Below are 26,111 nucleotides of genomic sequence, written 5' to 3'. Positions count from 1 at the left end.
AATCACTCGCCAAATCCCCAGGAGTCAAAACAGGGAACTGCTGAAGGAAGGAGAGGATTCCAGACCCTTTAATTGCCTAGTGGAGGCTGAGGCAAGCCTGGGCTACAAAAGGGAAACTGTGTCAAAGTAAAAACAGAAGAGGGGCTAAAGATGGCTCAGCAGTTAAGAGCACTGACTGCTCTCCCTGAAGATCTAGGTTTGGTTCCTAACACCCATACGGCAACTAAGAACCATCTGTAACTCCAGTTCCAGGAGATCTGACGACCTCCTCTGGCCTCTGCTGTGCACGTACATCATGCCTGCACACATAAATCATGCACAAACATACATGCAAGCAAAACACCCAAACATATAAAAAATAAATCTCAAAAAATATAAAGAGAAATAAATAAAAAGGAGAAAGAACAAGAAAGACAAGGTGAGATAGAGCAAGAAAATTGTTTTGCCAGGTTTGGTGGCACAGTTATGATCCCGATACTCAAGCAGCTAACACAGCCTGGGCTACATATTGAGTTTGAGGCTAACCTGGGGCACATAGGAAAACCCTGTTTCAAAAAGAAAAAGAATCTTGACACACACCTATAATCCCAACCACCCAGGAAGCTGAGACAGAGATCACAAGTTCTAGGTCAGCCTAGGAAACTTAGCAAGGCTCTGTTGATATATATATTTGTTGTTGTACTTTTTATGTGTTTGTGTGCTTTGCCAACATGCACATCTTTGAACAATGTGCGTGAAGTGCCCTCCAAGGTCAGGAAAGGGCAGCAGATACCCTGGAACTGCACGTACAGACACGTGTAAGCTGCCGTGTGGGTGCTGGGACTCAACCCAGGTCCTCTGAAAGCAGCCAATGCTCTTAACCACTGAGCAATCTCGCCAGCTCCATTGATAGAAAAAAAAATTTATGGGTGGTAGGCAGAGCTTAGTGGTATAGAGCGTTTGCCTAGAATTCAAGAGGCCCTGGGCTGAACCTCCAGCAGGACACAAATAGATCAAACTGTTTTCTCCAGGCATTCCAGCAAGCAGAGGTGAAGGAAAGTCCAGACTCCAGGCCTATTACCGCCATGATAAACAATGTGCTCTGCTAAAATCATAAGCTGTTGTGAAGGATAAACGTGATGTTTAAAAATATGATGTCTCAGTCCAAACTAAGAAAAGCTAATTCTTTTTTTTTTTTTTTTTTTTTTTGGTTTTGATTTTTCAAGACAGAGTATGATAGTTTGAATGTAATAATCTAATAAGAACAGCCGGGCGGTGGTGGCACACGCCTTTAATCCCAGCACTCGGGAGGCAGAGGCAGGTGGATCTCTGTGAGTTTGAGACCAGCCTGGTCTACAAGAGCTAGTTCCAGGACAGGCTCCAAAGATACAGAGAAACCCTGTCTCGAAGAAAAAAAAAAAAAAAAAAAAGAAGAAGAAGAAGAAGAAGAAGTAGTACCATTAGGAGGTGTGGCTTTGTTGGAGTGGGTATGGCCTTGTTGGAGGAAGTGTGTCACGGTGGGGCCAGGCTGTGGGGTATCCTATGCTAGGAATACTGCCCAATGAGTCAGTTGACTTCCTGTTGCCTGCAAGATGTAGGACTCTCAGCTCCTCCTCCAGCGCCATGTCTGCCTGCATACAGCCATGCTCCCCACCATGATGATAACAGACTGAACTAAACCTCTGAAACTGGAAGCAAGCCACCACAATTAAATGCTTTCTTTATAAGAATTGACATGGTCATGGTGTCTCTTCACAGCAATAGAAACCCTAACTAAGACAAAGGGTTTCTTTATATAGCCCTGACTGTCCTGGAAACCAATCTGTAGACCAGGCTAGCCTTGAGCTCAGAGATCCACCGGCCTCTGCCTCCATAGTGCTGGGATTAAAGGCATTCACCACCTTGCCGGGCTATCTTGAATCAGTGCTAACTGTTCATTATTATCTTGGGGTAATTCCTCAAAAGGACTTGGGTAAATACTGAAAGAAGGAAGAACTGAATGAATGAATGATAAAAATGAATGATAAAAAATCTGATTTGATGCTTCCACAATAGACACATGTATCAAAATGTCACATTGTACTCCATATTACACATCATCATCATTTGTCAATTTAAAATAGAATATTGCCCTGTAGACTGCTACGCTAGAACCTAGGGTGACCTTGAACTCATGGTGATGCTCTTGCCTCAAGTTGCAGGATTACTGGTACATGTTAGGATGCCTAGATGAAACTAAATATTTTCAAATGAAAAGGAAAAAAAATGTGTGTAAGTGGGGGGGTGGGGCATGGGAAAAGATAAACTCAGACATTCTAGAAAAGAAAAAAGGAAAGGTACATGGTTTATATCCCTTAGGACGGCTAGCAGAATGGTTTCGTCCCTATGGGAATAAGGAAGCTACAGAAAGCATGGAGGGAGAAATCTGCTGTATTTGAGGAAAAGAGAAAGCAAGGGTAAGATGTATGCCCAGAGCTCTAGAGACCTGAACTGAGTCTAGATCTCTCCAACCCCCCAGCACCGGAGCTGAGACTGTCTTCAGAAGACGGAGGGAGGCTGAGGTGACAGAAGGAAAGAAGGCTTTGGGGAAGCTGGAAAACCAAAGGTTGAGCAGTGACCAGCTGAATATTGGCAGCCTGGGGCCACGGTGAACCCATATTTATATTGCTATTTCACGGAGCTCAGGTGTGGGTGCTGGTGAGACTGTTGGGAGCGGAAATGAACTGACTGGAATGGGGGAAGAGCCCGAGTTTGACTTGGCTAAAACTCCACCCCAGTAATGAAACATGGCTGTCGCTGTAACACTGGGGAGGCAAGGGCAGCATGATGAGGAATTCCAAGCCAGCACCAGCTTATAGAAAGTGTGAGGTAGCTTGGGCTATATGAAACTGTCTCAAAGAACAACCAAGTTGCTGAGGCAGCTTGAATCCTTTATTCCCATCCTGGCAGAAGCTTAGACGTTGATCCTCGGAAGATGTTAAAACAGGCTTTCTGGGGTGAGAATACACCGCTGAGATATACCAAAATACAGGGATCCGATGAAGAAAGTTCTGCATGCTCAGCCTCCAGCCTGCCCTCCCCACAGCACCAAGGGAACCGACAGCTAGGTCTCGTTTTTATAGCAGAGACTAGAAGGGTCATTTCTGGAGAATCACTGTAGCCTATGATGGCCTCATTACTAACAGGAGGCTTCTGACCATCCAGAGGACCAGTCTCCATCTCAAACAGCCTCTGCCCTCCCCCACTCTCAAGGGACAGACAGGGAAGATGCCTAACCATCTCAGGAAAAGTACTCAAGTGTGATTCAAAATCGGGGTCCAAAAAAAGAAAAAATATGAAGGGATTTAAAAAATAATTTAGGAACTTTTTCCAGAATTTAGAAAAAAAATAGACTTATCAGGTAGCCAACAGATATTAATTAAGACATCTATGCATTCCAAAGGGTGAGAGTGTGAACGTCCTGAAAGCAGTGGGGGATCACAGAGCTGACCACAAAAGCTTTTAGAGGGGAAAAGCGAGCTACTCAAAGGATCAGACGCCAAGGACTGGGCTTCTCAATAGCAATGCTGGGATGGAGAAGATTAAAGAGCTTGGCAGAGGAACATCTCCAAAATACAAAGAGTGGGGGGTTCAGCCTGGCAAAATCGCTAATTACAGGAGCCGGGAGACACGCAAAACTAATGCTCCAACTAACCTTTCCCAGGAGGCTTGCAGAGGCAGGGATCCACTGCTGAGCTTGAGATACAAAATAGTCCCCCCAAAACACATAGAGCAAGGCTTGGTCCCCAAAGCAGTGATATGGGTTGGGCTTGGGCCTCCAAATCAGTGGATTCATCCATGGATGAATTTATACTTGAGTGGGATATTGACAGGAATAGAAGGCATGAGAGGTGGGGCCAGACTGGGAGGAGGTGGAACTTGAGACAATGCTTCTCTAGTCTCTCCCTCTGCCCCTCTCTCATCCCTTCCCCTTCCTTTCCCCTCCTCTCCCCCCCCCCCCTTTTACCAGATGCCGGGACATGAACAATTCTCTTCTATCATAAAGTTCCGGCCTTGTCTTGGGCCCAAAGCAAAGGATCCAGAAATCATAGACTGAAATCTCCAAAAAAAAAAAAAAAAGAAGAAGAAGAAGGGAATCGGCATGAGGGAACGTTCTAGTATTTACTAAAGTACAACAGAAATATCTGAACAAAAGGGACTTGACAGGAAATTCAGAACAGCCCAATCCTTTCTAAAACAGGCATGGTTCTATTTTAAGCACTACTTGGGGGCTGGGATGCAGCTAAGTGGTAGAGGGCACACGACAGTGCAAAGTTCCCTGTTCTGTCCCCAGTGTCGCCAAAATACCACAAGGATGTGGGTTCACAACTGTAATCCCAGAACTCCAGGAGGCTGAAGCAAAAGGATTGCTACAAGTTCAAGGCCAGCCTGAGCTGCGTAGTGAGTTCTACGACAAACGACAAAGTGAGATGCTATCTCAGAAAGGTAAAATAAATAGTAACTCCCAAAACATGAACTATAGTCCTGGGTTGGTTTTGGGTTTTTTTCTTGGGGGAGGCATTGATTTTTGAGATGTGGTTTCTCTGTGTAGCCTTGGCTGTCCTGGAGCTTGCTCTGTAGACCTAGCTGGCCTTGAACTTGAGACCCACCTGCCTCTCCCTCCCAAGTGCTAGGATTAAAGGTGTGTGCCACCACTGGCTAAACTATATTCCTTTCTAAGGACTTAATATAGAAAAAATAGTTCTAGATTATTCCAATCTCCAGCTTCTGTCAGATCCATTAGCAAGAAAAGGCGAGAAGACAGTTGGCATTCCACACCTAGACTCCGACTGCCCGGCTTAAATGGTACTGCAATGAGTGTGTGACATCTTCCCATGCTCTTTAAGATTCATTTTTTACCAATTCATGTTACCAGCGAGAAAGTCTGCCAAAGAAAGAAGACATGTAAGAACTGTCAAGTTCCATTTCTGGCTGCAGAGATGGGGAAACCCAGTCCTACTTAATACAATTGCTGCACAGTTCACAGAGATGGGGAAGCCCAATTCCATTTAATACAATCGCCACACAGTTCGAAAACCCTTCATTGCAACTTTTTTCCAACTTCAACTTAAAAAACAGAAGTTCGTTTTCACTTTGGAACGCCTACTTGAAAGTAAACTGTGACCTTCAAGAATTTAATTCCTTCCCAGTGATCCCCCTCAAGAACATAAATTGTTGAGACACAGTCAGGAGGGGAAACATTTCCAAGTCATGTTTGACATGTACAGCTACCTGAGACTTGACAGGGGTCCTTTTTAACAAGCTCAGCATGATTTAAAGGCATGTACTTTACCAAAGTTCTTTGGATTCTGTAAACAATTCAGTTCCTTTTACAAAGAACGCACAGTGAAGCCAGAGGGTTCTTCAGCGTTTTGCACCCCAGAGTCTCTGAACAAAAATTCAACCCAAATGCATTCCCACAGAAAAACAAATGAATGTTTTCTTGTATTTCATGTGCAAATAGAATTTCAAGATACTAAATCATAAACCATCAGGTATGGTCTTCAAGAAAAGGATTAACTATGTAGACACAAAAATAATTTTCGTCAACAAAAATAAAATTTAAACAGGCTTTTCTCCTGTTTGAAGTGGAGTCTCATGGCTTATTCTAGGCTCCCCTCAAAAACGACACTCTCCTGCCTCAGCCTCCCATATGCTCGCTTTAGAGGCATGCACCACGACTGGCTTAGGTGAGCTATTAAACAGCTGTTCGTCATCTGTTTAAAGTTCCCTAGAAAACATAATTTTAAAAATGTATTCCATTTATGTATATGTTGATAATGCACACAGGGTGTGTCTGAGTGTGGGCCCACCTATGAATGCCATGGTGTGCACAGAAGCTCTCAGGAGTCAGTGCTCTCCCTCACCGTATGGTATCAAGTTCAGACCATCGGGTCTGGTGGCAGACACCTCTACCCACTGAGCCATCTCGCCAGTCCTAGAAAACCACAGAGTCACTTCCGTAGCTAGTAGATTACAAGCACTCAGACCTAAATGTTCTGCATAGAGCTGCCCATCACTCCACACTGCCTCTGCAATGCCTGGTGGCTCACCTTCCACCCTTGCCCTGGTGCTCTGACGTAATACCGGATTCGGTGAGCACAAGGCCTATGTTCTCCATCCCATACACCCAAGCACCTTGCCGATGATTCTATCCCTGCTTCCAAAGACTTGTACCCACACATATGCTATAATCAAATAAAGACACACCCTCCCCCACACACATATACACAAACACTTCCCTGCTGCCCTCTAAAATGGAACCCAGAAGCCTGATCCAAATGAGGCATATTATAAATAATGCCCTTAAATCACACCACTTAGTCAGGGAAGGGGTGTCATGTTTGCATCCTGCTTGTCATTTTCCCACCAGAAAATTTATTCTAACATTTATAGGTATTTTGCCTGAATGCATGTGTCCATCCTGCTTGTGCAGTGCCCACAGAGGCCAGAAGAGGGCACATGATCCCTTGGAACTAGAGTTACAGAAGGTTGTGAGCTGCCATGTGGATGCTGAGAATCTGACCTGGGTGTTTGGGAAGAGCAGTCAGTGCTCTATAAGGCTGAGCCATCTCTCAGTCTCCCCAGTGCACATTCTTACATGATGACAAACAGGCTTGGGTGGAGTGGGGTGGAGTAGAGTGGGTGAGGACAGAGTGATGTTACAGTTAGGATCTAGAATGTCTCTGAAAGGACAACTTGAGGAAGACTCAGCCTACTATTAAGTCCTTTCTGAAGGTGGTGGAATCAACAGGGATTGGGGCATGATGTGGACAGGTAGGTTGCTATGTCTGTCTGTCTGTCTCTCTCTCTCTCGCTCTCTCTCGCTCTCGTGTGTGTGTGTGTGTGTGTGTGTGTGTGTGAGTCTACATCCACGTGGAAACCAGAGATCTACATCAGAGCCTTCCTCAAGTTGCTCTAAGTCTTATGTTTAGAAACAGGCTCTCCCAGAGAACCTGGCCCTCACTCCTGCCCCCGCCCTGTCCTTACCTCCCCAATGCTGGGATTACAGATATGCTGCCTCGCCCAGCTCTTACACAGTTGCTGGCAATCCAAACACAGATATTCGTGATCACACAGCAAGCGCTTCGCTCACTGGGCCACCTCCCAGTCCCAGCCGGACACCATTTGAAGAGCACATTTGTTCTGGATGCTTCCTCTCTCTCATCCTTATTCCTGGGCACTGTGCGGTAAGCACCTTTAAACCATTGTGTGCTCTCTCTGCTCATCACCCTCGGGGTCATCACAGGGCCAAAGAGGCGAGGCTCTGCAACACTGGGCTGCAGCCTCCGAAATTCTAAGCCCACATAAACCCGTCTTCACTGCTACACTATTTCCTTGGGAATTTTGTCACTGGGATGGAAACTGATACTTGTGCTTTATTGAAGAAAATGGAAGCCCAGCAGCTGCTCACAAATTAAATGCTGTCACTTAGCAGGTTTCTAAATTAGACATTTTCTGCAAATAGTAAACCCAACTTGCTAGAACTCCCCAAATAAAACTCACCCATGTCATCCCAACCTGAGAAGAAGAAACGTGACATAAAATAAGCTCCTATCAGAGACATCCTCAAAATGCCTTTTTGAGAACATATACCTGCATGCCAATGGTCAAGTTATCTTTAAAAAAAATCCTTGAACCCCAAAATAAAACCAAACCTACCCATCAGGTCGCTAGAAAACTCAACTAGCCAGAACATAAACATCATATTATTAAAGTCCAGTCAAACAATGAAGTCCAGTCCTTCATTCTAGCACCTCAGTTCCCTCAACCTCCAAGACGGGGCAACCCTGTAGCCCTGGCTATCCTGGAACTCACTCTGTAGACCAGGCTGATTCACCATGCCCAGCTAAACTCAGCCATTTAAATGCGATCAGAAACGGAAGAAAAAATCGACTGGAGCAAAGCACCAGCTGATAATTATTACTCGTCATTGGCAGTTTTATCATTTAGGCCCGGCACCTATGTAGGAACATAATTTTATCCAAAATAACGGGCTACAGTGTTGGTGCAAGGCCTATTTCACAGAGGAGAAAACCCGGCACAAAGAGGTTGAGTCACTTTCTCAGGAACACCAGCTAATAAATCTCATTTCTTAGCCATTATTCCCACCGCCCTTTGTCAAACCATTCTACTTCTCTTTAATCTCCCCAAATTGCAGTAGCTTATGCCACACTAAGAGATAATTTATAGACAGATAATAGAAATAAGAATACATTGAAAAGTTGAGTTATAATGGGTTAAAGTAAAACTACAAGCAAAAGAGCACCACACTAATTCACACTTATAAAACTGCCTCATGTTTATTCATATCCGGCTTATCCCTATGTAAAAATTCCCCTTAAGTTTCGTACCTTTTTCTAGTAGCACTAGAATATACGATCTCTACTTGACATCTCAAAATGAATTTTTATGTAACCCGTATTCAAAAACAGTAACCCTCCCTCCTGGGGTTTTGTTCCAAAAGTCCATCCCTGCCCTGTGGTTGGAGCGAATCACCTCCCCACTCCTAGACGATGTTTGAAGTTCCTGGGAAAAGAGAAATTACGCTAGCTCCCAGACTAAAGGGCAAGCCTGAGGCCAGGTTACTAACGCCCAAATAGAGAGGACACCAGCTGCAGCTCCTACTGTCCAGCAAAGCTCCCACTGTTCCTTCTCAAGCCCATATCCTGCTGACCAGGGAGCAGCTCCTTTGAGAAGCCGCTGGGAATTGAGTACTGGCAGCTCCAGCCTCTCTGCATGCTAAGATCTCTAAGCTGATTCGCTCCTCCAGTCTTGGGCCATCTGCAGACACCATTTTCAAACCCAGGATGGACTCACAGCACCTGGGTGGCTGCGGGCAGGAAGAAAGCCGGCAGGGTCCAGACCTGAGATTCTGATCAGTGCCTCGGTGGTGGGCGGGGTGTAATAGATACCCAGAAGGTGCAGACACCTGCTGGCTCCAGGGTCACGCTTGAGAACTGCTCATTCAAGGGTCATGGGTCACAATTCTCTTAACCAAGCAGTTAATGGTATTTTTCACCAGTAAAGGAAACGGGGAACAGGATTATAGCTTGGTTAGCAGAGTGCTTGCCTAACATTCGAAAGGTCCTGGATTTGATCCCCGGCAATGCATAAACTTGGGTATGGTGGAATATGCCTGTAACCCACCACTCCAGAGATGAGTGAAGAGGATCTGAAGTTCAAGGTCACCATGGCTATACAGCAAGTTTGAAGTCAGCCTGGGCTACAGGTACCACTGTCTCCAAGAGAGAGAGAGGGAAGAAAAGGAGGGGGAGAGGAAGAATGGGGGAGACACTGGAGAGCTAGATTTATCAGTTTCTGGGCCTCCACTCACTACCAAGTAAAACCAGAATCACAGTGTACATACACCAGAATGTAGTGAGTCTGGGGAGAGAGAAGAGAGGAGAATTCCTTAACCTTAGCATATCACTTAACCAAAAACAAGCCTGAAATTGGATTTGTTCCTGTGACTCCTGTCTTCTGACCCTGACCATGAATGCCTGGCAGAGGAAAAGAGGCCAGAATGGGAAGCACTAACAAAGACTCCGTGTTCAGAGGCTAGACTGTCTTCCAGTGCAGGGCAAAGAACCAGACAAACTTGGTTCGCTCTCTGTAGATTCACAACCGCATGGTCACGCGGGCTACTGATTTGTCCGAGGGCCATATGCTATTGGGTAAATGGCAAAATCATTTCAAAGATTCAAAACTAAATAGAAAATACTTACTACGCCCTAGCTTAGTAAGATGCTTCTCACTATCACAGTGAATTGAGAAGTTCGAAAAAATAAAATAAACAGAAGTTGGGCATTGCAGCATAAGCCTATAATCCCAGCACTTGGGATGTTGAGGCAGGAGGACGCCAGAAGTTTAAAGCCAGCCAGAGTTACACACTAAATTCAAGGCTACCCAGGCTATACAGTAAGACCCTGTTTAAAGGCACCAAAAATAACAGGCCTGGCAAGCCTGTGATGCTAGCGCTTGAGAGGCAGAGGCAGGAGGATCAAAAGTTCAAACACTGAAATTAATTTTGGAGGGAAAAGTTCTATTTTGTGTTCGAGACTAAATGTTCCATTTTGTGTGTGAGACTGGAGCGTCTTGGGATGGGGTCAGTCTCCCACAGGTACCAATGGACACACACATCCAAATAAAATGTCTAATCATATTACAGAGCTAAGAACTCAGCTCTCCAAACAAGTCAAGTCACCTGTGGACAAACTGACATTTCTGTGCCACCATTTCATCACCAGTAAACGGCAGGATGTTACTGTGTGCCTTCTTATGAAATGTTACGAAAGCTAAATGAAATGGGGACGTAATAGATATGTTATCAATATTAGTTATAGACGCTACCTTACAAACATTAAAACACAATAACCTTATAAATGGGCTTCACGCTTTGCAAATATGTTCGGATTACCTAAGAAGTACTAGCAGGATAGACAGACATCTCTCCCAACCCATTTACACAGCTTCATCCTCAGCTACCTTTACCATGGTAATTAGCCCATACTCCCCCATCCCTCTTTACCCAGTATTTTTCCGTTAAACTCTTCTGCATTTAAGAGATCTAAGGCTATCAAGAAAACAAGACCCAAAGCTGAAGACAGGAGATAGTTGACAGCCGTCTGTTTTACAAATCTTCTTAGACTAAATTAAAATAAACACGCACACATGTTGACAAACGAGGTGGCCACCAAGGTGAGCAAACTGGAGACAGATGGCTAATCGCCACTCTGCTGACAGGAGCAGGGGAATGTGTATTTGCTTTCTCTTTTCAGTCCTTTTGTTGTTGTTTTGTTTGGGGCCCAGTGTCTTATCCGAGTCTGTCCAGCACCCTTCTACTCACGGACAGTCCTAGGAAAGTTTATTTCCTTTGTGAAGGAAAAGGAGAAAGCTAACCAGAAAGAAGAGGTGACATTATAACAAGTTCGTCCTATAGACATACTCCTTCGCTGGACCCAAAAGGAATGAGAAACAGCCATTGCTAACCGTCTCCACGCAGTGATCAGCTGTAAAGAACAGTACTGTTCTTCTGAGAAGGTGATCCGAGACATAAAAAAATGGCTGATTTTTTTAGAAGACAGTAATAAATTCTGAGACTTAACGAAGAGTCTACTGATGGTTCTCGAGCATGCGTCCTCCTAGACACTGTATCGTGAGTGCAAGTTAGCGGATTACAAAGAACCAACCGCCTGGAAAAGAAACACCAGAAATCACCAGGACAGTCGCAGCTTCTCCCTAATTCCAGGATAACATCAAATGGCTGATGCAAAGTAAGTTTGTCAGAAACACATCCCAGAGCCTCTCCCGTTTAAGACAGGCTCTGGGTGCTTGTGACATGAAGAAATTCTTACAATATAGTCTGGGGTGGACAGTCAGAACTGAACACTATGTACAGAGAATGTGACCAATTGGGTCACTGGTGATGCTCAGTGGTAAGAGTGTCTGGCATGTGCAAGGCTGTGAATGCCACAGACAGACAGATAGACAGACAGACAGAGATACACACTATCAATTGCTATACTTCAATAAATATGAAGATACATATGTATATGTGTACAAACAGCAATATTGTCCAATACAAATTTTTTTTGTATTCTTTGTTTCTTCTGTTTAACTGGTTTGAAATTTAGGATGAATATACATTAACGTTCAAATCAGAAATGTACCTACTAAGACCAAAAGCTTTTACATTAACTTTGCCTATTTTTTTGAGACATGATCTCACCATGTAGGCAAAGGTGGCCTCCAACTCATGATCCTCCTGCATCAGACTCCTGAAGGCTGGGCTCACAGACATGCCCATCATAGCTGACCTCGGTTCTCTTTTTATTTATAAAAAGTAGACTGTGTAACCACATGTTGCTTCTGGATCCACACTTATTGACAATGTTTTTGTTTGTTTGTTTGTTTGTTGTTTTGGGTTTTCAAGACAGGGTTTCTCTGTGCAGCCCTGGCTGTCCTGGAACTCACTCTGTAGACCAGGCTGGCCTCAAACTCAAGAGATCCCCCTGCCTCTGTTTGCTGAGTGCTGGGATTAAAGCTGTGTGCCACCACTAACTGAACAAAATCAGCACTGCCTTTTGATCTGAGGCTGGATCTCAGGTTAACGACTAAAGAAAAGTAACTCCAACAACCACAGTTCCTTCCTATGCCTGTCATGCATCACTGTGACAAAACTACCGAAGACGCCGCAGCCAACAGGCAGACCTTGGGAGCCATTGCGTTTACATTTCAGACTGAAAGTCACTATCTCATAGTAAACCCTCCCCACCAAATCCGAAGGCACGCCTACCTAGATCAACACCCCTCCATCCCACAGGATCAGGATATCCAGCTAGAAGCCATGCTGGCAACCACTCTACCGACCCAGTTATTCCCTCAGCCCCACCCCCACATCCTTTCTTAATGCAGGAAATGCTCAACCATCTCTTGAGAAAGCTCGTGTATAAATAGACCTGAAAACAAAAGCATTAACCATTTTTAAAATTTTAATAAGGGATTTAGCAATCTATCTGAATTCTATCTTTTCCCCCAATTCAATTGACTACTCTAACAACAATAAGATTGACCTGAAATTCACAAGTGTGGTTTACAAGTGGTTAATTTTAGAAACCAACGAAAAGACATAGAGAAGAACAGTTTTGAAGATGACAGAGCAAACCCTGAAATTCTGTTTGCGTGAAGAAATCTTGGAAAGCTACAGAAAAAGAGGAGCTGGCTGAGGGCTGGAGGGTGAAGGCAGAAGGCCATCAGCAGGAGTGATACTTTTCTCCAAACGCCCTTTGAAGTAAATTTTTTGGACATTGTAAATATGTTTCCTACTCAATAAACTCAATGAAAATGCATGCTCTGTCCATCCGAGCTGCACACTGATCGCCACAGACCTCAGCACTCGTGAAGTAGGAGTAATGAATGCAGCCCTGGGCTCCGGAGTCCACCAGCTGATTAATTAGTACAGCGGATATCCTGAGAAGTTCAGGCTGGTTTCCTCATCTGTATATAGTCCAGCAGCCAGATCGTCAGCTGGGAGCATCCGCAGGGAAAACTCCGGAACACCTCAACTGTGATACTCAGGCTTCGGTGTGATCACACGTAATCCAATTACACAGACCAGCGCCTACTTAACTCAATTCCTCCAACTCTCAGTCTGTGCCCTCGGAGCATTTTTCTCAGATTCCTAACTTAGCCAGAGAGAAGTACCAAACTCATCCCGGCTCAGCTTTTGCAGGTTGCTGATAACACACCATTTTTTATTGTCTTCCAATCAAAATGGGGAAGTATGATAAACGATTTCCCCGTGGGAACGATCTAAAACAGTGGTCTATCTAAAACATTGCTATGTCTGTGAAAGCAATCTAGAATAGGGGACAAAATCACCACCACTCCTGGTGGGGGTGTCTCATACCAGAGAGGTTCTCTTTGTCTTGTTTTAGAAAGGGCATCCACTATTGCAGGATGTCCTTGAACCCCGGTCCTCCAGCTCTACTTCCCAGATTCCAGGATTCCAGGTATTTGCCAACACACCTGCTTCCGCTTGTTTATAAAACATAATTTTTAGAAGATAAACTGTAAATGTTTCAAGTCACAACTTTGTATTCATGGGCATGCCGCCATCCCACAACCTAAACAGGTCTTTCAAGGCAAGTGTCCCCTAAAAATGACCACTTCTAACTCAGAACAGATTTTCTAGAGCTAGTATAAGACCTGCATTTGCAGGGAGGCCGGTCTTGAGTTTCTGGGAAGACTGAACTGCTTAGCCAGACTGCAGCTCAAAAACAGAAAACAACAACAAAAGGCTACTGTCCGACTGACTTGGGGATCAAGAAGGCGCTAGCCCCTCCATGCACTCCATGAAGGGTAGCCGCTCCACCACCTGGACCGATTCCTAATACACAACAGCCTGCTATTTCCAAAGCTTGGTGTATCACAGTCACCTGGGGACCTTGTTGGCCGAGGCTGTTCCTGGCTTCACACCAGCCTCTGATTCAGACTCTCCAGGGGCGGGGTCTGAGAATCTGTTTTTTTTTTTTAACAGAGCCCGGGTGATTGCTCATGACTCAGACCATGTGGGAAACAAGGAGATGAATGAAACGGCCCTCGTGGTTCCAAAAGGCCCCAGAAGAGCCGAGAGCTGAGCAGTCAGTGTTGAGTGGAACCAGGGAATAGGGCTTGCGCAGAGGACTCAAGAAAAACCCAGGACCAACCACCACCCAGGCAGGGGACGCATGGCTGAGGGGGGGTTCTCCCACTGCTATGAGGTTCAGTGAGAACTGAGCTGGCTTCCCAGTTCCCACAATGGGAGGAAACGGAGAAAGGGCCTGAGAAAGAAAAAGGACATCCACATGAGGGCCCCAGAAGGGCTGGCAGTCCCAGCCCCCAAGCTCACATTTGTGCAAGACAGAAAGGAAGCCCTACCCCCACTCCTGTCATGGACTACAGATGCTTCCAGAATCTGGGCAGGATGTTTGGATTTCTGATCGGTAACATTTTCGCATCTATCTCTCCCAACGGTTCTCCACTGGATTTGGTCAGCTCTCGTCTTCCATGTGACGGTAGCCCAACCTCCTGGACCAACCATCAGTGGGACAGAGGGCCACGAATGTGCACATAGGTGCTACCTCAGTTGTCCCATCATTAAGGCAACAGCAGCAAATGCGGTGTCCACTGTGTGCAGGGCTCTCACTGAACCATGCACACTGGTCTCACATCTGCCCATCTGCTAGGACTTTACTGGGTTTGGGGGGTAGGGTGGGTTGAAGGCAAGATGGCTTAGCAGGTGAAAGCAGTTTCTATCCAAATCGCAACCTGAGCTCTGGAACTGGAACTCTGGGGCAGGAGAGAACAGGCTCCTACGTGTGTGTATGTGTATGTAGGTACGGTGTATGTGTGTGTGCATTTGCGCATGCTTGGTGTGCATGCATGCACGTGTGCATGCACATACACACACACACCTTTTTTTTAAGGATAGAGTCCAAAAGGCCTTTTGTAAGACATTTCTATGTTGCTCAGACCACACCTTTTCAGACTTCGTGATTTTTTTTCTTAACTTCAAAAATACATGATGAACTTTTTCTTTTTTAGATAGGGTCTTTTGTAAACCAGGCTGGCCTCTAACCCTTTCTGTAGCTGATAATGGCCTTGAATTCCTCACCTTCCTCACCTCTTGAGTGCTGGATTATAGCCTTCCACCACTCTGCAACGCTGGGGCGGGAACTCAGGGGCTGCAGCCCGCTAAGCAAGCATGCTGATTTAGACACGTTTCTCTCTCTAACTCTTCCCTGAAAAAAGGAATGTCATCATTCGCAGTTGGCTCAGGTAGTATTGGGAATGTATCACACAATATGAGGGCAGGCTGACCCGAGGTGCACCCTGCCTGAAGGGCTTGGATTTCCTGTGTCTCATACGGGTTCAGCCTCGGCCTAGGCTGCCAGTCCTCCTCGTGGGGCCTCCATGGGGCTGTCTTTCTTTCACAAGCCCTTTAGCCTCTATTTCCTCCTATTGTGGGAACATGTCACAATTCCACAAGGAAAGGGAATAAAGCCCAGGACCTCCATGCCCTCTCCTTGGGAGTTCACTGAAAGACAAGCCCAGCTCCACAACCACAGTTTTCCAAAACACTGCCACAGGGAACACTGAGAAATGTGGACCACCGGAGCCAGGCGTGGCGGTGCGTGCCTGAGATCCCAGCCCGTGGGAAGAGGAGGCAGGAGGATCAAGAATTCAAGGCCAGCCTAAAACTACTTAAGACCCTGTCAAGAAAGAAATGGGGTTGGAAAAGAGAGAGGGAGGGAGAGAGAGAAAGAGAGGGAGAGGGGAAAAGGGAGAGAGAGAGAGAACCAATGAAAGCAATACACAGAAGTGGCATGGCCATCAGCACATTTCAGTTGATTTTTAATTTCAATTTCTGCAGAACTCATTTGTGCCCGGGTACAAACTAATTTGAGCAGAGACAAAATTAAGTGGGTTCCTAGGCCTCTGAGTTAGATGCAAGGCATTTTATATTTCACTTACAATTTGACTTTTTTATTTCAGGGTAGGGTGATATAGTAGCTGAGATGGTATAGGATTAGTCTAGCATGCACAAAGCCTTGGGTTCAATCCCAGGGTCAAATAAAACCATGCATAATGGCACAGGCCCGTAATTCCAGTACTTGGGAGGTAGAGGCGTGGAAATCAGAAGTTCAAGGTTGTCTGCTCTGTACAGAGTGTGAGGCCAGCCTAAGGATGTGTGAAACTGTCTCAAGACAAAAACAAACAAAAAAATCCTTTTTTGAAAGGGGTGGCTCCAGATATGCAGCAATCCCCTTGATCCGGCTAAGTACTAGGACTGCAGCCATGCACCACCATACCCATCAAAAAATTAATTTTTTTAAGGTCTTTAAAGTCTGCAGAAGTGGCTGTTCTTCCAAAAACCTGAAGTTCCATTCCCAACACCCAGGTCAGGTGGCTCACAACCTTGTATAATTCTAGTTCCAGGGCATCCAGGACTTCTGGACACTGTAGGTACCCACACATATGGAATACAGCGCCTTACTTTTCTGCTTTCAAATCTTCTTCCAAAATATTAAGGAACTCAACTATTTCCTTTTTTTATTACATTTCCCCCCTAAGAGGTTGGAGAAATGCCTCAGTTCCTAGCTTTCGCGTCAGGAGGCTCACAACTCTGTAACCCCAGCTTAAGTGTCTGATGCCTCCAGTCTCCATGGGTACTGCACTCATGGGTGCGTGCACACACACACACACACACAATATATATATAATTATATAATATATATAATTAAAAATAATGCCAGGCAGTGGTGGCATATGCCTGTAATCCCAGAACTCAGGAGAAAGAGGCAGGTAGATCTCCATAAGTTTCAAGGTCAGTCTGGTCTACAGAGTGAGTCCCAGGACAGCCAAGGCTACCGGAGAAACCCTTTCTTGAAAAACAAACAAAAATAACTTTCTTAAATTAATGTTTAAAATGTCTTCATTTACTATTTCCCATCCTAAAACAATACATGCAGATGAAATTAATGTGAGATTTGTCTCTACATTATCATATAACATCAACGCAGGAGGCTTTGTATACTTTCCAGGCATTGCATCCCAAGAAATCAACAAGTAGACTGCAGTCTTGCAACAAACAATACACCCTCCTAACTCAAAACTTAACTACCTTTTTACTAATCTGAGCAAATGACAAATGCATTTAGACATAGGCCTCTCTCCGTAATGACACTGGCGCTTTTTAAGTCTGAGGAGGAGAGCATGACTGTGCTGTACCTGCCTGATGCTTGGAAAATGACTAACTCCCCGGCGTGTGAATCCACACATCCACATGCCAACGTGTCAATAAAACACATCCCGACTGTAGCTTAGAAGGCCCTGGGTTTCTCATACTGAAAATAAAAACAAATGAATAAAATATTGATGGAAAAGGGGTCCTTTTAATCATAAATACTCAATCTTTTTAGCATAAAAATCTAAAAAGAGATTTCTTCCTCCTCCTCCTCTTCTAAGACAGGGTCTTATCTATACCCCAGCAGGTGTGTGCTACTAGACTAGGCAGACAATTCTTATTAATTTTTGAGACAGGGTCTCTCTACATAGTTCTGGCTGTCCTGGAACTTACTACGTAGGCCAGGCTGGCCTTGAACTTGCAGAGATCTGCCAGCCTCTGCCTCCCAAATGTTGGAATTAAGGGGTGTACCACCACACTACTGTGCGATGTTTCGCTCTTTTGGTTTTTTGGGAGGCCCACCACCAAGCAATTAAATCACACACGGAGGCTTCTTCTTAGTTATGAATGCCCAGCCTTAGTTTAGCTTGTTTCTTACCAACTTTTCTTAAATTATCCTGACTACCTTTTGCCTCTGGGCTTTTATCTTTCTCTGTCTCTGTATACCTTTCTTTACTTCTTACTCCGTGACTAGCTGGTTGGCTGTGTAGCGGACCCCTGATGTCCTCCTCTCCTTGTTCTCTTGCCCTTCTTTCACCTCGTTTCTCCTTCTATTTATCCTCTCTGCCCGCCCACCCCACCTACGCTTGCTCCTGCCACACTTTTGGCCATCCAGCTCTTTATTAGAACCATCGGGCGATTTAGACAGGCACAGTAACACAGCTTCACAGAGTTACACAAATGCAGCGTAAACAAAAGTCACACACCTGAAAATAATCTTCCCCAACACCACACGAGGCATAGGCGGGCAATTCTTAAGGACAAGCACACAGAAAAAAAATTGCTTGATCTGACAGAGGCTGCTCAACCTAATGGCACAGTCTGGCTACCATCAGTTTCTGCTAATAAATTTAAGAACTCTCCTGGGATAAAGGTGGGTGGAGACCCTACTTCCACCAACACTGCTCTAGTATGTGGCATGCTTCAATGAAAGCAAGTCTTATGCCAAGTTTACAGGACATACATTTAAGAATGAGCCAGCACCTGTTCTTAGAAGTTCAGTGACGTCTGCATCTCCGCTGTCTTCAGCACACTGTCACATACACTACAGCGACTCATCCTGATGAAGAAGGAAAGGTAGTCATCCCGAGACCAGACACTCTGGTTAGGTCAGAGGACGATGGTCAGTCGAGAGTGTGGGATGGCACAACTACCACCTAGAACACTGCTCATGTATTAGCCCACACCGTCTACCAGATTCTTAGACCTGTTTACGCAAAGACGATGCCTATCCAATCTTTCTGCCGAAGAGCTACCCTTTTCAGAGGGAAGCCAACTGCTAGAGACAGGAAGAACCTTGTGCAAGCTAAATGCATGCTCCACCAGTGAGCTCCCCACCCCCACCTCGCCGTCTATCTTCAACACCATCCATCTTGGTTCTAAAAAACGATACAGAGCATACCAGGGCCGCTGTGTGAGCGCACAGGCAGCACAGCAAAGCCCTCTCAGCGAAGGTGGGGGAGAGCTGTCACTCTAGAACTGTTACTTTAACAGGCTAACAAATTGCCATTGCCTAGTCTCTTTAAACAGGCCTTCATATTCAGCCAAGAAGTTCTTTGTTGTTGTTGAGACCGGGTTTCAGGGGCTGGCCTCAAACTCACTATGTAGCCTGGAAGGCCCTTCACTTTCTGATCTTCCTCCTTCTGTCTCTCAGGGGCTGAATTTCAGGCATGTGCCACTACATTCAATGTTAGAGACTAAACCAGTTTCATGCACGCTGGGCAAGCAAGCTTCCACTGAGCTACATGCCCAGTCCCAGTAAGGACTTTTAAGACAACCTGAAAAGAGCTCAGAGCAGAGAAATCATGAGACTTACTTTGTCCTATTTATTAGCGCCTTTTACGAGTCCTAGAACTTTCATTTCTTCATCTATAAAATGGGCTTAAAATACAGCCTCGCCTTTCTATTTCACGTGGTTTTGGAAGCACATAAGAAATCCGAATGACAGGTTTCTTAGACACAGGCATACTCCACGGGACGGTGACTGTTGGTTACGGAAAGCAGCAAATGGTGAGCCTGGGGAACACTGTGCTTCTTAAAGGAAGCTGGACAAAGACGACAGCCGGCATGAGCAGAGTACTCTTGTCTGGAATGTTCAGAGCAATCAAATCTACAGCAGTAGAAAGTATATTTGTGGTGGCCCGGAGGTAGGAAGGTCAAGAGGAGAGGGAGAATGGCTCCCCATGATGGGCTTCTTTCAGGACCATGGAAATGTGATAATATAGACTGTGGTCAGGCCGCACATCTCTGAGTGCACAAAAACCACTGGCCTATGTGCTGGAAATGGGTGAATCCAGGGAATTGTATCCCAGTTAGACTATTTTTGAGGCAAAGCCACAGGTTTATAATTCCAGCTACTTGGGAGTCTGAGCTTTGAGAATCGCTGAGTTCAAAGGCTGTCTGGGCTACAGAGTGACTGAAGGCCATGAACAACCTGTAGAAATGCTGTCTCGGAATTTAAAATTAAAAAGGGGTGGTGGTCCGGGGATCCAGCTCACTGGTAGAACACTTCCTATCATGCGCTAAGTCAAAGCCAGAGTTCAGTGGGTGGAGAAGACATACTTCCACAGACCTTAATAAGACATGGCCGCTAACGGAGTACCTGTTGACCTCTGCCCAGTAAAGTCTCTTGATTGCTAACAGAGCCCAGACATAACAATTCATATTTCTGCCTGTTGTTCCTGTTTTCAATAAAGCCATATTTAGTCAGCAGCAAAGTAATTAAGTTCTACTTCATAGAAACAGAACCAGTGAGAAGGTTCAACGGGTAAAGGAGACTTGCTGCCAATCCTTGAGTTTGCTCCCTGGTCCCACAAGGTGAAAGAAGAAAACACTGCTGTAAGTTGTCCTCTGACTTCCACACATGTGCCATAGCATGTGCACACACATGCACGTGCACGCACAAACACACACTCACACACGAAATCACACATTAAATGTCATTTTTAAAAATTTAAATATATATATATTAGTATCACATTCTAGTCACTGTTCTAAGCTCTATAAAAACAGACATGCTGCCATCCTTGACTTTGAGCAACTTGTTGGATGGCTGAAGGGAGTAGGAGTAAAAGACCCAACTTTGGTCCCTTGTAAAAGCAGTGTTAAGAATGAACACACACACACACACACATACACACACGGGGTTTCTTAGACTAGTGTGTAGGCTCTGTTCCAGCTAGTCTAACCATGACTGTTTGTTTACCCATAGAAAGTCCAGGGATCTGGTAGTTACTCAGTCCACTAGCTGCTGGTTAGTAGATGTCAGAATCCAAAAAAAGTAGGCTCTAAAGCCGGTGAAGGGATGGACTCGCCAGTGTAGAGCGCGAACAAGCAAGCAAAGATGAAGGAAGAGTTTCCTTCTAACCTTGTCCTTTATATAGACTGCCGCCAGAAGCTGTGGCCCAGATTAAAGGTGGATCTTCCCACCTCCAAAGATCTGGATTAAAAGTGGGTCTTCCCACTTCAAATGATTTAATAAAAAAAAAAAAAAAAAGTCTCTCACAGGTGTAGCCAGCCACTTGGGTTTAGTTCATTGCACATGAAGTCAAACTGACAACAGAGAGCAACCATTACAGGGTCCATTCTGGATCTGTGGGACCACTTTCCCCAACACGGGATCGTCAGATAGCATCAGAGGAGTCTTCACTGGACATGGACGAGCAGGAATATGTGCTTTTCCTAACTTGAGCTTTGTAGGACCTATGACATCTGAAGAAAGGCAAGCCTGAAGAAATCCTCTTCCTAACCCTTAGAGCCGGCAGGGCTGGCCCAGGAGCCTAACACGCTGAACTAGTGCTCCAAACAGTCTGTGTTGTTCGGATTACTCCACTACCATCTCGTATGGTGGCAGACACCGGCAGCCATGAATGGACTGGCTCCGGGCCCTCTTAGCGTTTGTGCACTGGGAGACTGCCACTTTCTCCACGGGGCCTCATTAACAGGTTTGTCTTACCAGAGGGACGAAATTAAGGTTCACAGGCAGCCCAAAGACAGTTCATGGAGTGTGTCTACACTTTAATCTCTGTTTCCAAATACTCCCAAAGGGAAGCTATACACACACTGGACGGCAGGCAAGTCAGTAAGAGGTATGGGCTCTAGCCCTCATCCAGGACAAATGGCTTCAAGACTTTGTGCCTGGAATTCTTCTCTGGGTGTGAGATTATGAAATCAGTGGCATCGATAGTCAACTCCCAGTGCAAAGGCCCACAGTGGAGGATGTGACTTGGAAGACCTGGTTTAAAAGGACCAAGACGTCAAGCACAGCGGTGCACACCTTTAATCCTAGCAATCAGAGTTCAAGGACAAGCATAGTAGTTAACACCTTTGATCCTTGTAGGTTCAAGGCCAGTCACTCTCCACAGGCTGGAATTGCAGATATGAGCCACTGTGTTAGGCAAGGCATTGTTTTCAAATTCTCCTGCAGATGCTAAACTGAATGAATGTATAGGTGACTCATGGCTTATTAGCATACAAAAAAGTTTTATACAAAGATGGGGCCAAATCTAATGATGTCTTTAATAACTCGTCTTTTTGTATGTATGCACACCTATGGTCTCAGGAGTAATTATTTTTGTTAAAGCCTATGAAGATGATCAACCAGGATTACTGGTGAGAAATTAAAGCCATCTAAGATTAACATGCTCACGAACACTTGGAAGAGAATTATTTCAGTCACTTCGAGAACAACTTTAGGGAGAATTCAGGGAACTGTTGGGCAATCTAGCTTATTGGAATACACACATATTCAAAGAAAAGAAAGGGAGCTGGAGGCGACATCTTTGCACGTAACAACATTTGGGAGTTGGAAGCAGACTAATCTAGAACTCAAGGCCACCAAACAGCAAGTTCAAGGCCAATCTGGACTACCAAAGACTGTGTGTTGAAGAGGAAGGAGGCTTGGAAGGAGGAAGATGAGGACAGAGAGGGGAAAATATATTTAAATGCAAAAGAAACTAGCAAAGAAAGTTTTAACATCAAGGAATGTTGTTTATTTTTCTTAAAAATTAGTTTAAAAATTGTAACTGGCTTTATTTAGCAACTGCAGGATGGGGCAACACTCCATTCCATGCACTAGAGTATGTCCCCTTGGTTTGTTTACTTCCCTTAGACTTGTTCACCCAGCAGCTAGATCTGCCTCACCACATTGTGCGTCAGGGATGAAATTCTCCTTCAGCCAGGTACACACACCCTACACAGAAAGGGCACCGAAACCAACAGGATTACCAGGTAGACAGTGAAGGGCCCCTAGGACACAGTATCTGTATGCACAAGGTCCTCATTCACATGAACTAAATATATCTGATTTTGTCCCCAACAAATTATTAGATTACCTTGACTCCCTGACCCCCTCAGTCCCTCCTACTCTCCTGAGTTAGAAGCTGTCATGGATGTGTTTTTAACACACTCTAAATAGAGCCAACCAAAAATGTAAAGCTATCATAGAAATGCGCAACCTGGAAAGATGCACTTCGGGGGCCTGCAGTACATTTAAATTAGTGAAAATGTGAACTCCTAGGCTGCAAGGTAGTTAAACCTGACTCAGGTTCTCTAGCAAGCTGGAAAACAAGCTACTCCGGATTACGTTTGGGGTGATTCTAAGTGAGGCCATTTTTCATGCAGAGCTGCTGACACCTAGGCGTGGGTTGTTACAGCAGTATCTCCTCTCCCACCCTGCAATCCATCAACCATCCCCAATTTACTCCTTGCACTAAGTGTTATGACCGAGGCCACGTACTGAAAAGGGAGAAACCACCCAGACATCACACTGAAAGTTTCTCTGTTTGGGCCAGCAGGAAATTCCAGTCGCTTCATTCATCAGAGCCAGTTAGAGCCGCTGAAATGAAATGCGCACTTGGAGATTACTATGTCAGGACATAGGCTTAATTTGGGGGGTGGGGGGTGAAGAGGGCCAAACAAAGACAGAATCCCAGCTCAAGGTCAAGGTCTTAAAAATAATAAAGAGCGGATGGTCAGTCTGGGAGGAAATAAACTTTAAGGCCCAAAGAAAAAAAATCTTCAAGTTAGCACGCTTTTCTTTGTAGGTAAGACCACTTGTACAATATGCAGCAGGTAGCTGTGACAAGCCACCCCAATGCTCGCTGCAGTCCCCAGAGACTGACCACAAACAGATCCTCCTAAAGTGTGAAGTAGCCCTATAACCATCCTACATCCCCTGACGTCTCCGACGGGATACCATTATGTTTAGAGTGGCTGCTGTCAATTTCCCACCGAAAGAGCAGTGGGATGAGCTGTCCCAAAAGCCACACTCCGCGCCCACTCCACCAAGGCAACCTATGGAAGCCACCTGCACTGCCTCCCATCCAAGTCCCCCGACACCTATGGGCTCCCAAAGAGGCCGGAGAACTGAGCCTGGGCCGCCAGGGGGCGGGAGGCAGCATCTGGCCAAGCTCCTCGGTGCCGCGGTGCCCTCCCCGGGGCCATCAGCCACTCACGGATTTTCACTCGCCGGTGGTCCAGGCGCGCGGTGGCGGCATGCAGGGCGTCTAGGCGGCGGTGCAGCTCGGCAGTGCGGTGACCCAGCGCGGCCGCCTGGCCCTCGAGCTCCCCGAAGATGTCCCCGGCGCAGCGCGACAGGTCGGCCAGCTGGGCGAGCAGGCAGACCAGAGTGTGCGAGCTGACCTGCTCCAGCGAGCGGAAGAGCGGCGCGCCCGCAGCCCGAGCCACCGCAGTGTCCTCGGGCCGGCGCAGCCGCGCGGGTTCCACGCTCCGTTGGTGGAAGGGCATGGCTGGGCACGCGGGGCGCCGGGGGACCGGCGATCACGGCGTTCACGCCGGGCCCCGAGGGCGATGGGCGCGGGTCCGCATCCAACACAAAGGAGAGTCCCGGGGCAGTTGTTGGGGGACGAGGCCGGGCGGCGAGGAAACGCGGGGACAGCTCGGAGACCCTAGCTGGGTGCCACGCGGCGACGTGCCTCTTCCAGGGCTCCGGAGCAGCGCGGCCGAGGAAGTTCCCGGAGCAGTTCCCGGGCGGCCGCGGTGGGTCCCGCTGGAAGTTTGCAGGCAGGAAAGCGCCGCCGCTCCTTCCCTCCCTCCGGATTGGAGAGGGAGGAGGAAGCGGGGGAAGTGCCGCCGACACGGGCGCGAGGGAGGGCGGCGGGAGAAAGGGAAGGGGGAGGAGAAAGGCCGGCCGGGAACCACCTGCGGCTCCCGCGCCCGCCGCGCCCCGCGCCCAGGCCGGCGGCCACCCGGCGCCCCAGCGCACTCTGCTGGGGCGATCGCGCAGTCCCCGAGCTCCCGGGACGCCGCCCACGCCCCCAGCCGAGCCCCCGGGCGCCGGGGCCCAGTCCCCGCCCGCATCCCAGGCCCGAGTGGGGCGCAGCAGGGCGCCGCGGAGGCGGAGGCGCCGGGACTACGGGGCCAACCCGGATCCGGCTGCTCACCTGTGCAGCCGCGGTGGCGGCTGAGTCTCTGTCTTACTACCCGGGGAATGCCGGGCGGCCTGTCTGGGTCCCCTTGGTCTCTCCCTGCAAGGCTGCCAAGATTTCTGGGATGCTTTGGTGGACTTAGAAGAAGACCTCAATCTGTCACCAAGTAGCCAGGAGTTGGGCTGCCAACTAGGAATATGAGGTACAGAGGAGGGAAAGGAAAAAACAAACAAACAAACTCCGAAGACCTCCAGAATGGTTCAAGAGTTTTTCTAGGTGTTTCCCTAATGGCTACCTGTCCTGTCCTGTCAGATGGGCAGACATAGTTGCCTCTTTCATCCATTCCCTCAAACGTTTGAGTTAGGTTACTAGAACCTAGAAGCCGGATTCCAGGGCCTGGAAGATTATAATCATGAGACACCCAACTAACTCAAACCTGCTAAGAAGCCTCTGAGGAGACTGGGTTCAATATCCCTAAACTCATGATCACGTTAGCCTCATCGCTGTGTTTGCCCCGAAAGGAATCTTGTCCTTTTATTTCTGTCGCCAAGTTGTCCCACATCTGCTTGACCTTAGGATCAGTCTCCAAAGTGGTGTTGGTCTGCCCCTCTGCAGGACAGAAGCAGAGCAAGCAGGCAGCCTGAAAAGAGAGCGTCTTGGCTGAAACTTACTAGTCAAGCCGAGGAGGAGGTGGAGGCTCGCAGTTTTAATAGCAGCACTCAGGAGGCCGAGACAGGCGGATCCCTGAGCCAATCTGGTCTATAGATGGAGTTCCAGGACAGCCAGAACTATACAGGGAAACCCTGTCTCAAAAACCCAAAAGAAAAAAAGAAAAAGAAAAAAGAAAAGCAAAATATTTAGTAGACAAACTTTTTCCACCTTCCCCGTGTTGTACAACAGCTTGTTTTGTTGATTTTTTTTTACAATATATAACATTAATGATCTCAGATCACCTAGTTGGACCACCTGCAGGGTTGAGAGCAAAGGCGACAGGTGCTGTCCTTTTTTTAAAAAGTCTTGATATGAAATACTATAAAGGTCTTGAAGTGAAAAGACGATGTTCCCACCTCTTCCCTGACATCATGAGACCATGAATAACAGTTTAAACGTCAGTGTAAGCCAGTCTACTCACGGCACACACCTGTAATCAGGCGAGAGCACCCATCAGGAATTCAAGGCCAGACTGCCCCAAAACAATACTAAAATTCTATACAGCATTATATCCCTGCTGATAGTATATTGTATATAGTATATTG

The 26,111-nt window shown here is 46.5% G+C and overlaps 1 protein-coding gene across 2 annotated transcripts in view; it reads right to left on the bottom strand.

Annotated features, from left to right (window-relative positions):
- Nhsl1 (NHS like 1) overlaps nucleotides 1-24,243 on the bottom strand; it is a 221,335-nt gene extending 197,092 nt beyond the window's left edge. For both annotated transcript variants that reach the window (XM_057762279.1, XM_057762281.1), the window contains exon 1: nucleotides 23,923-24,243. In XM_057762279.1, coding sequence (XP_057618262.1) covers nucleotides 23,923-24,214 — 292 coding nt within the window. In that variant the 5' untranslated portion in view covers nucleotides 24,215-24,243. The remainder of the gene's footprint in view (nucleotides 1-23,922) is intronic.
- Nucleotides 24,244-26,111: the final 1,868 nt, after the last annotated feature.

This window comes from Chionomys nivalis, chromosome 2 (assembly GCF_950005125.1).
Source record: "Chionomys nivalis chromosome 2, mChiNiv1.1, whole genome shotgun sequence".
NCBI lineage: Eukaryota > Metazoa > Chordata > Mammalia > Rodentia > Cricetidae > Chionomys > Chionomys nivalis.
Note: the sequence above shows the minus strand (reverse complement) of the source record. Positions and strands in the feature narration are given on the sequence as shown.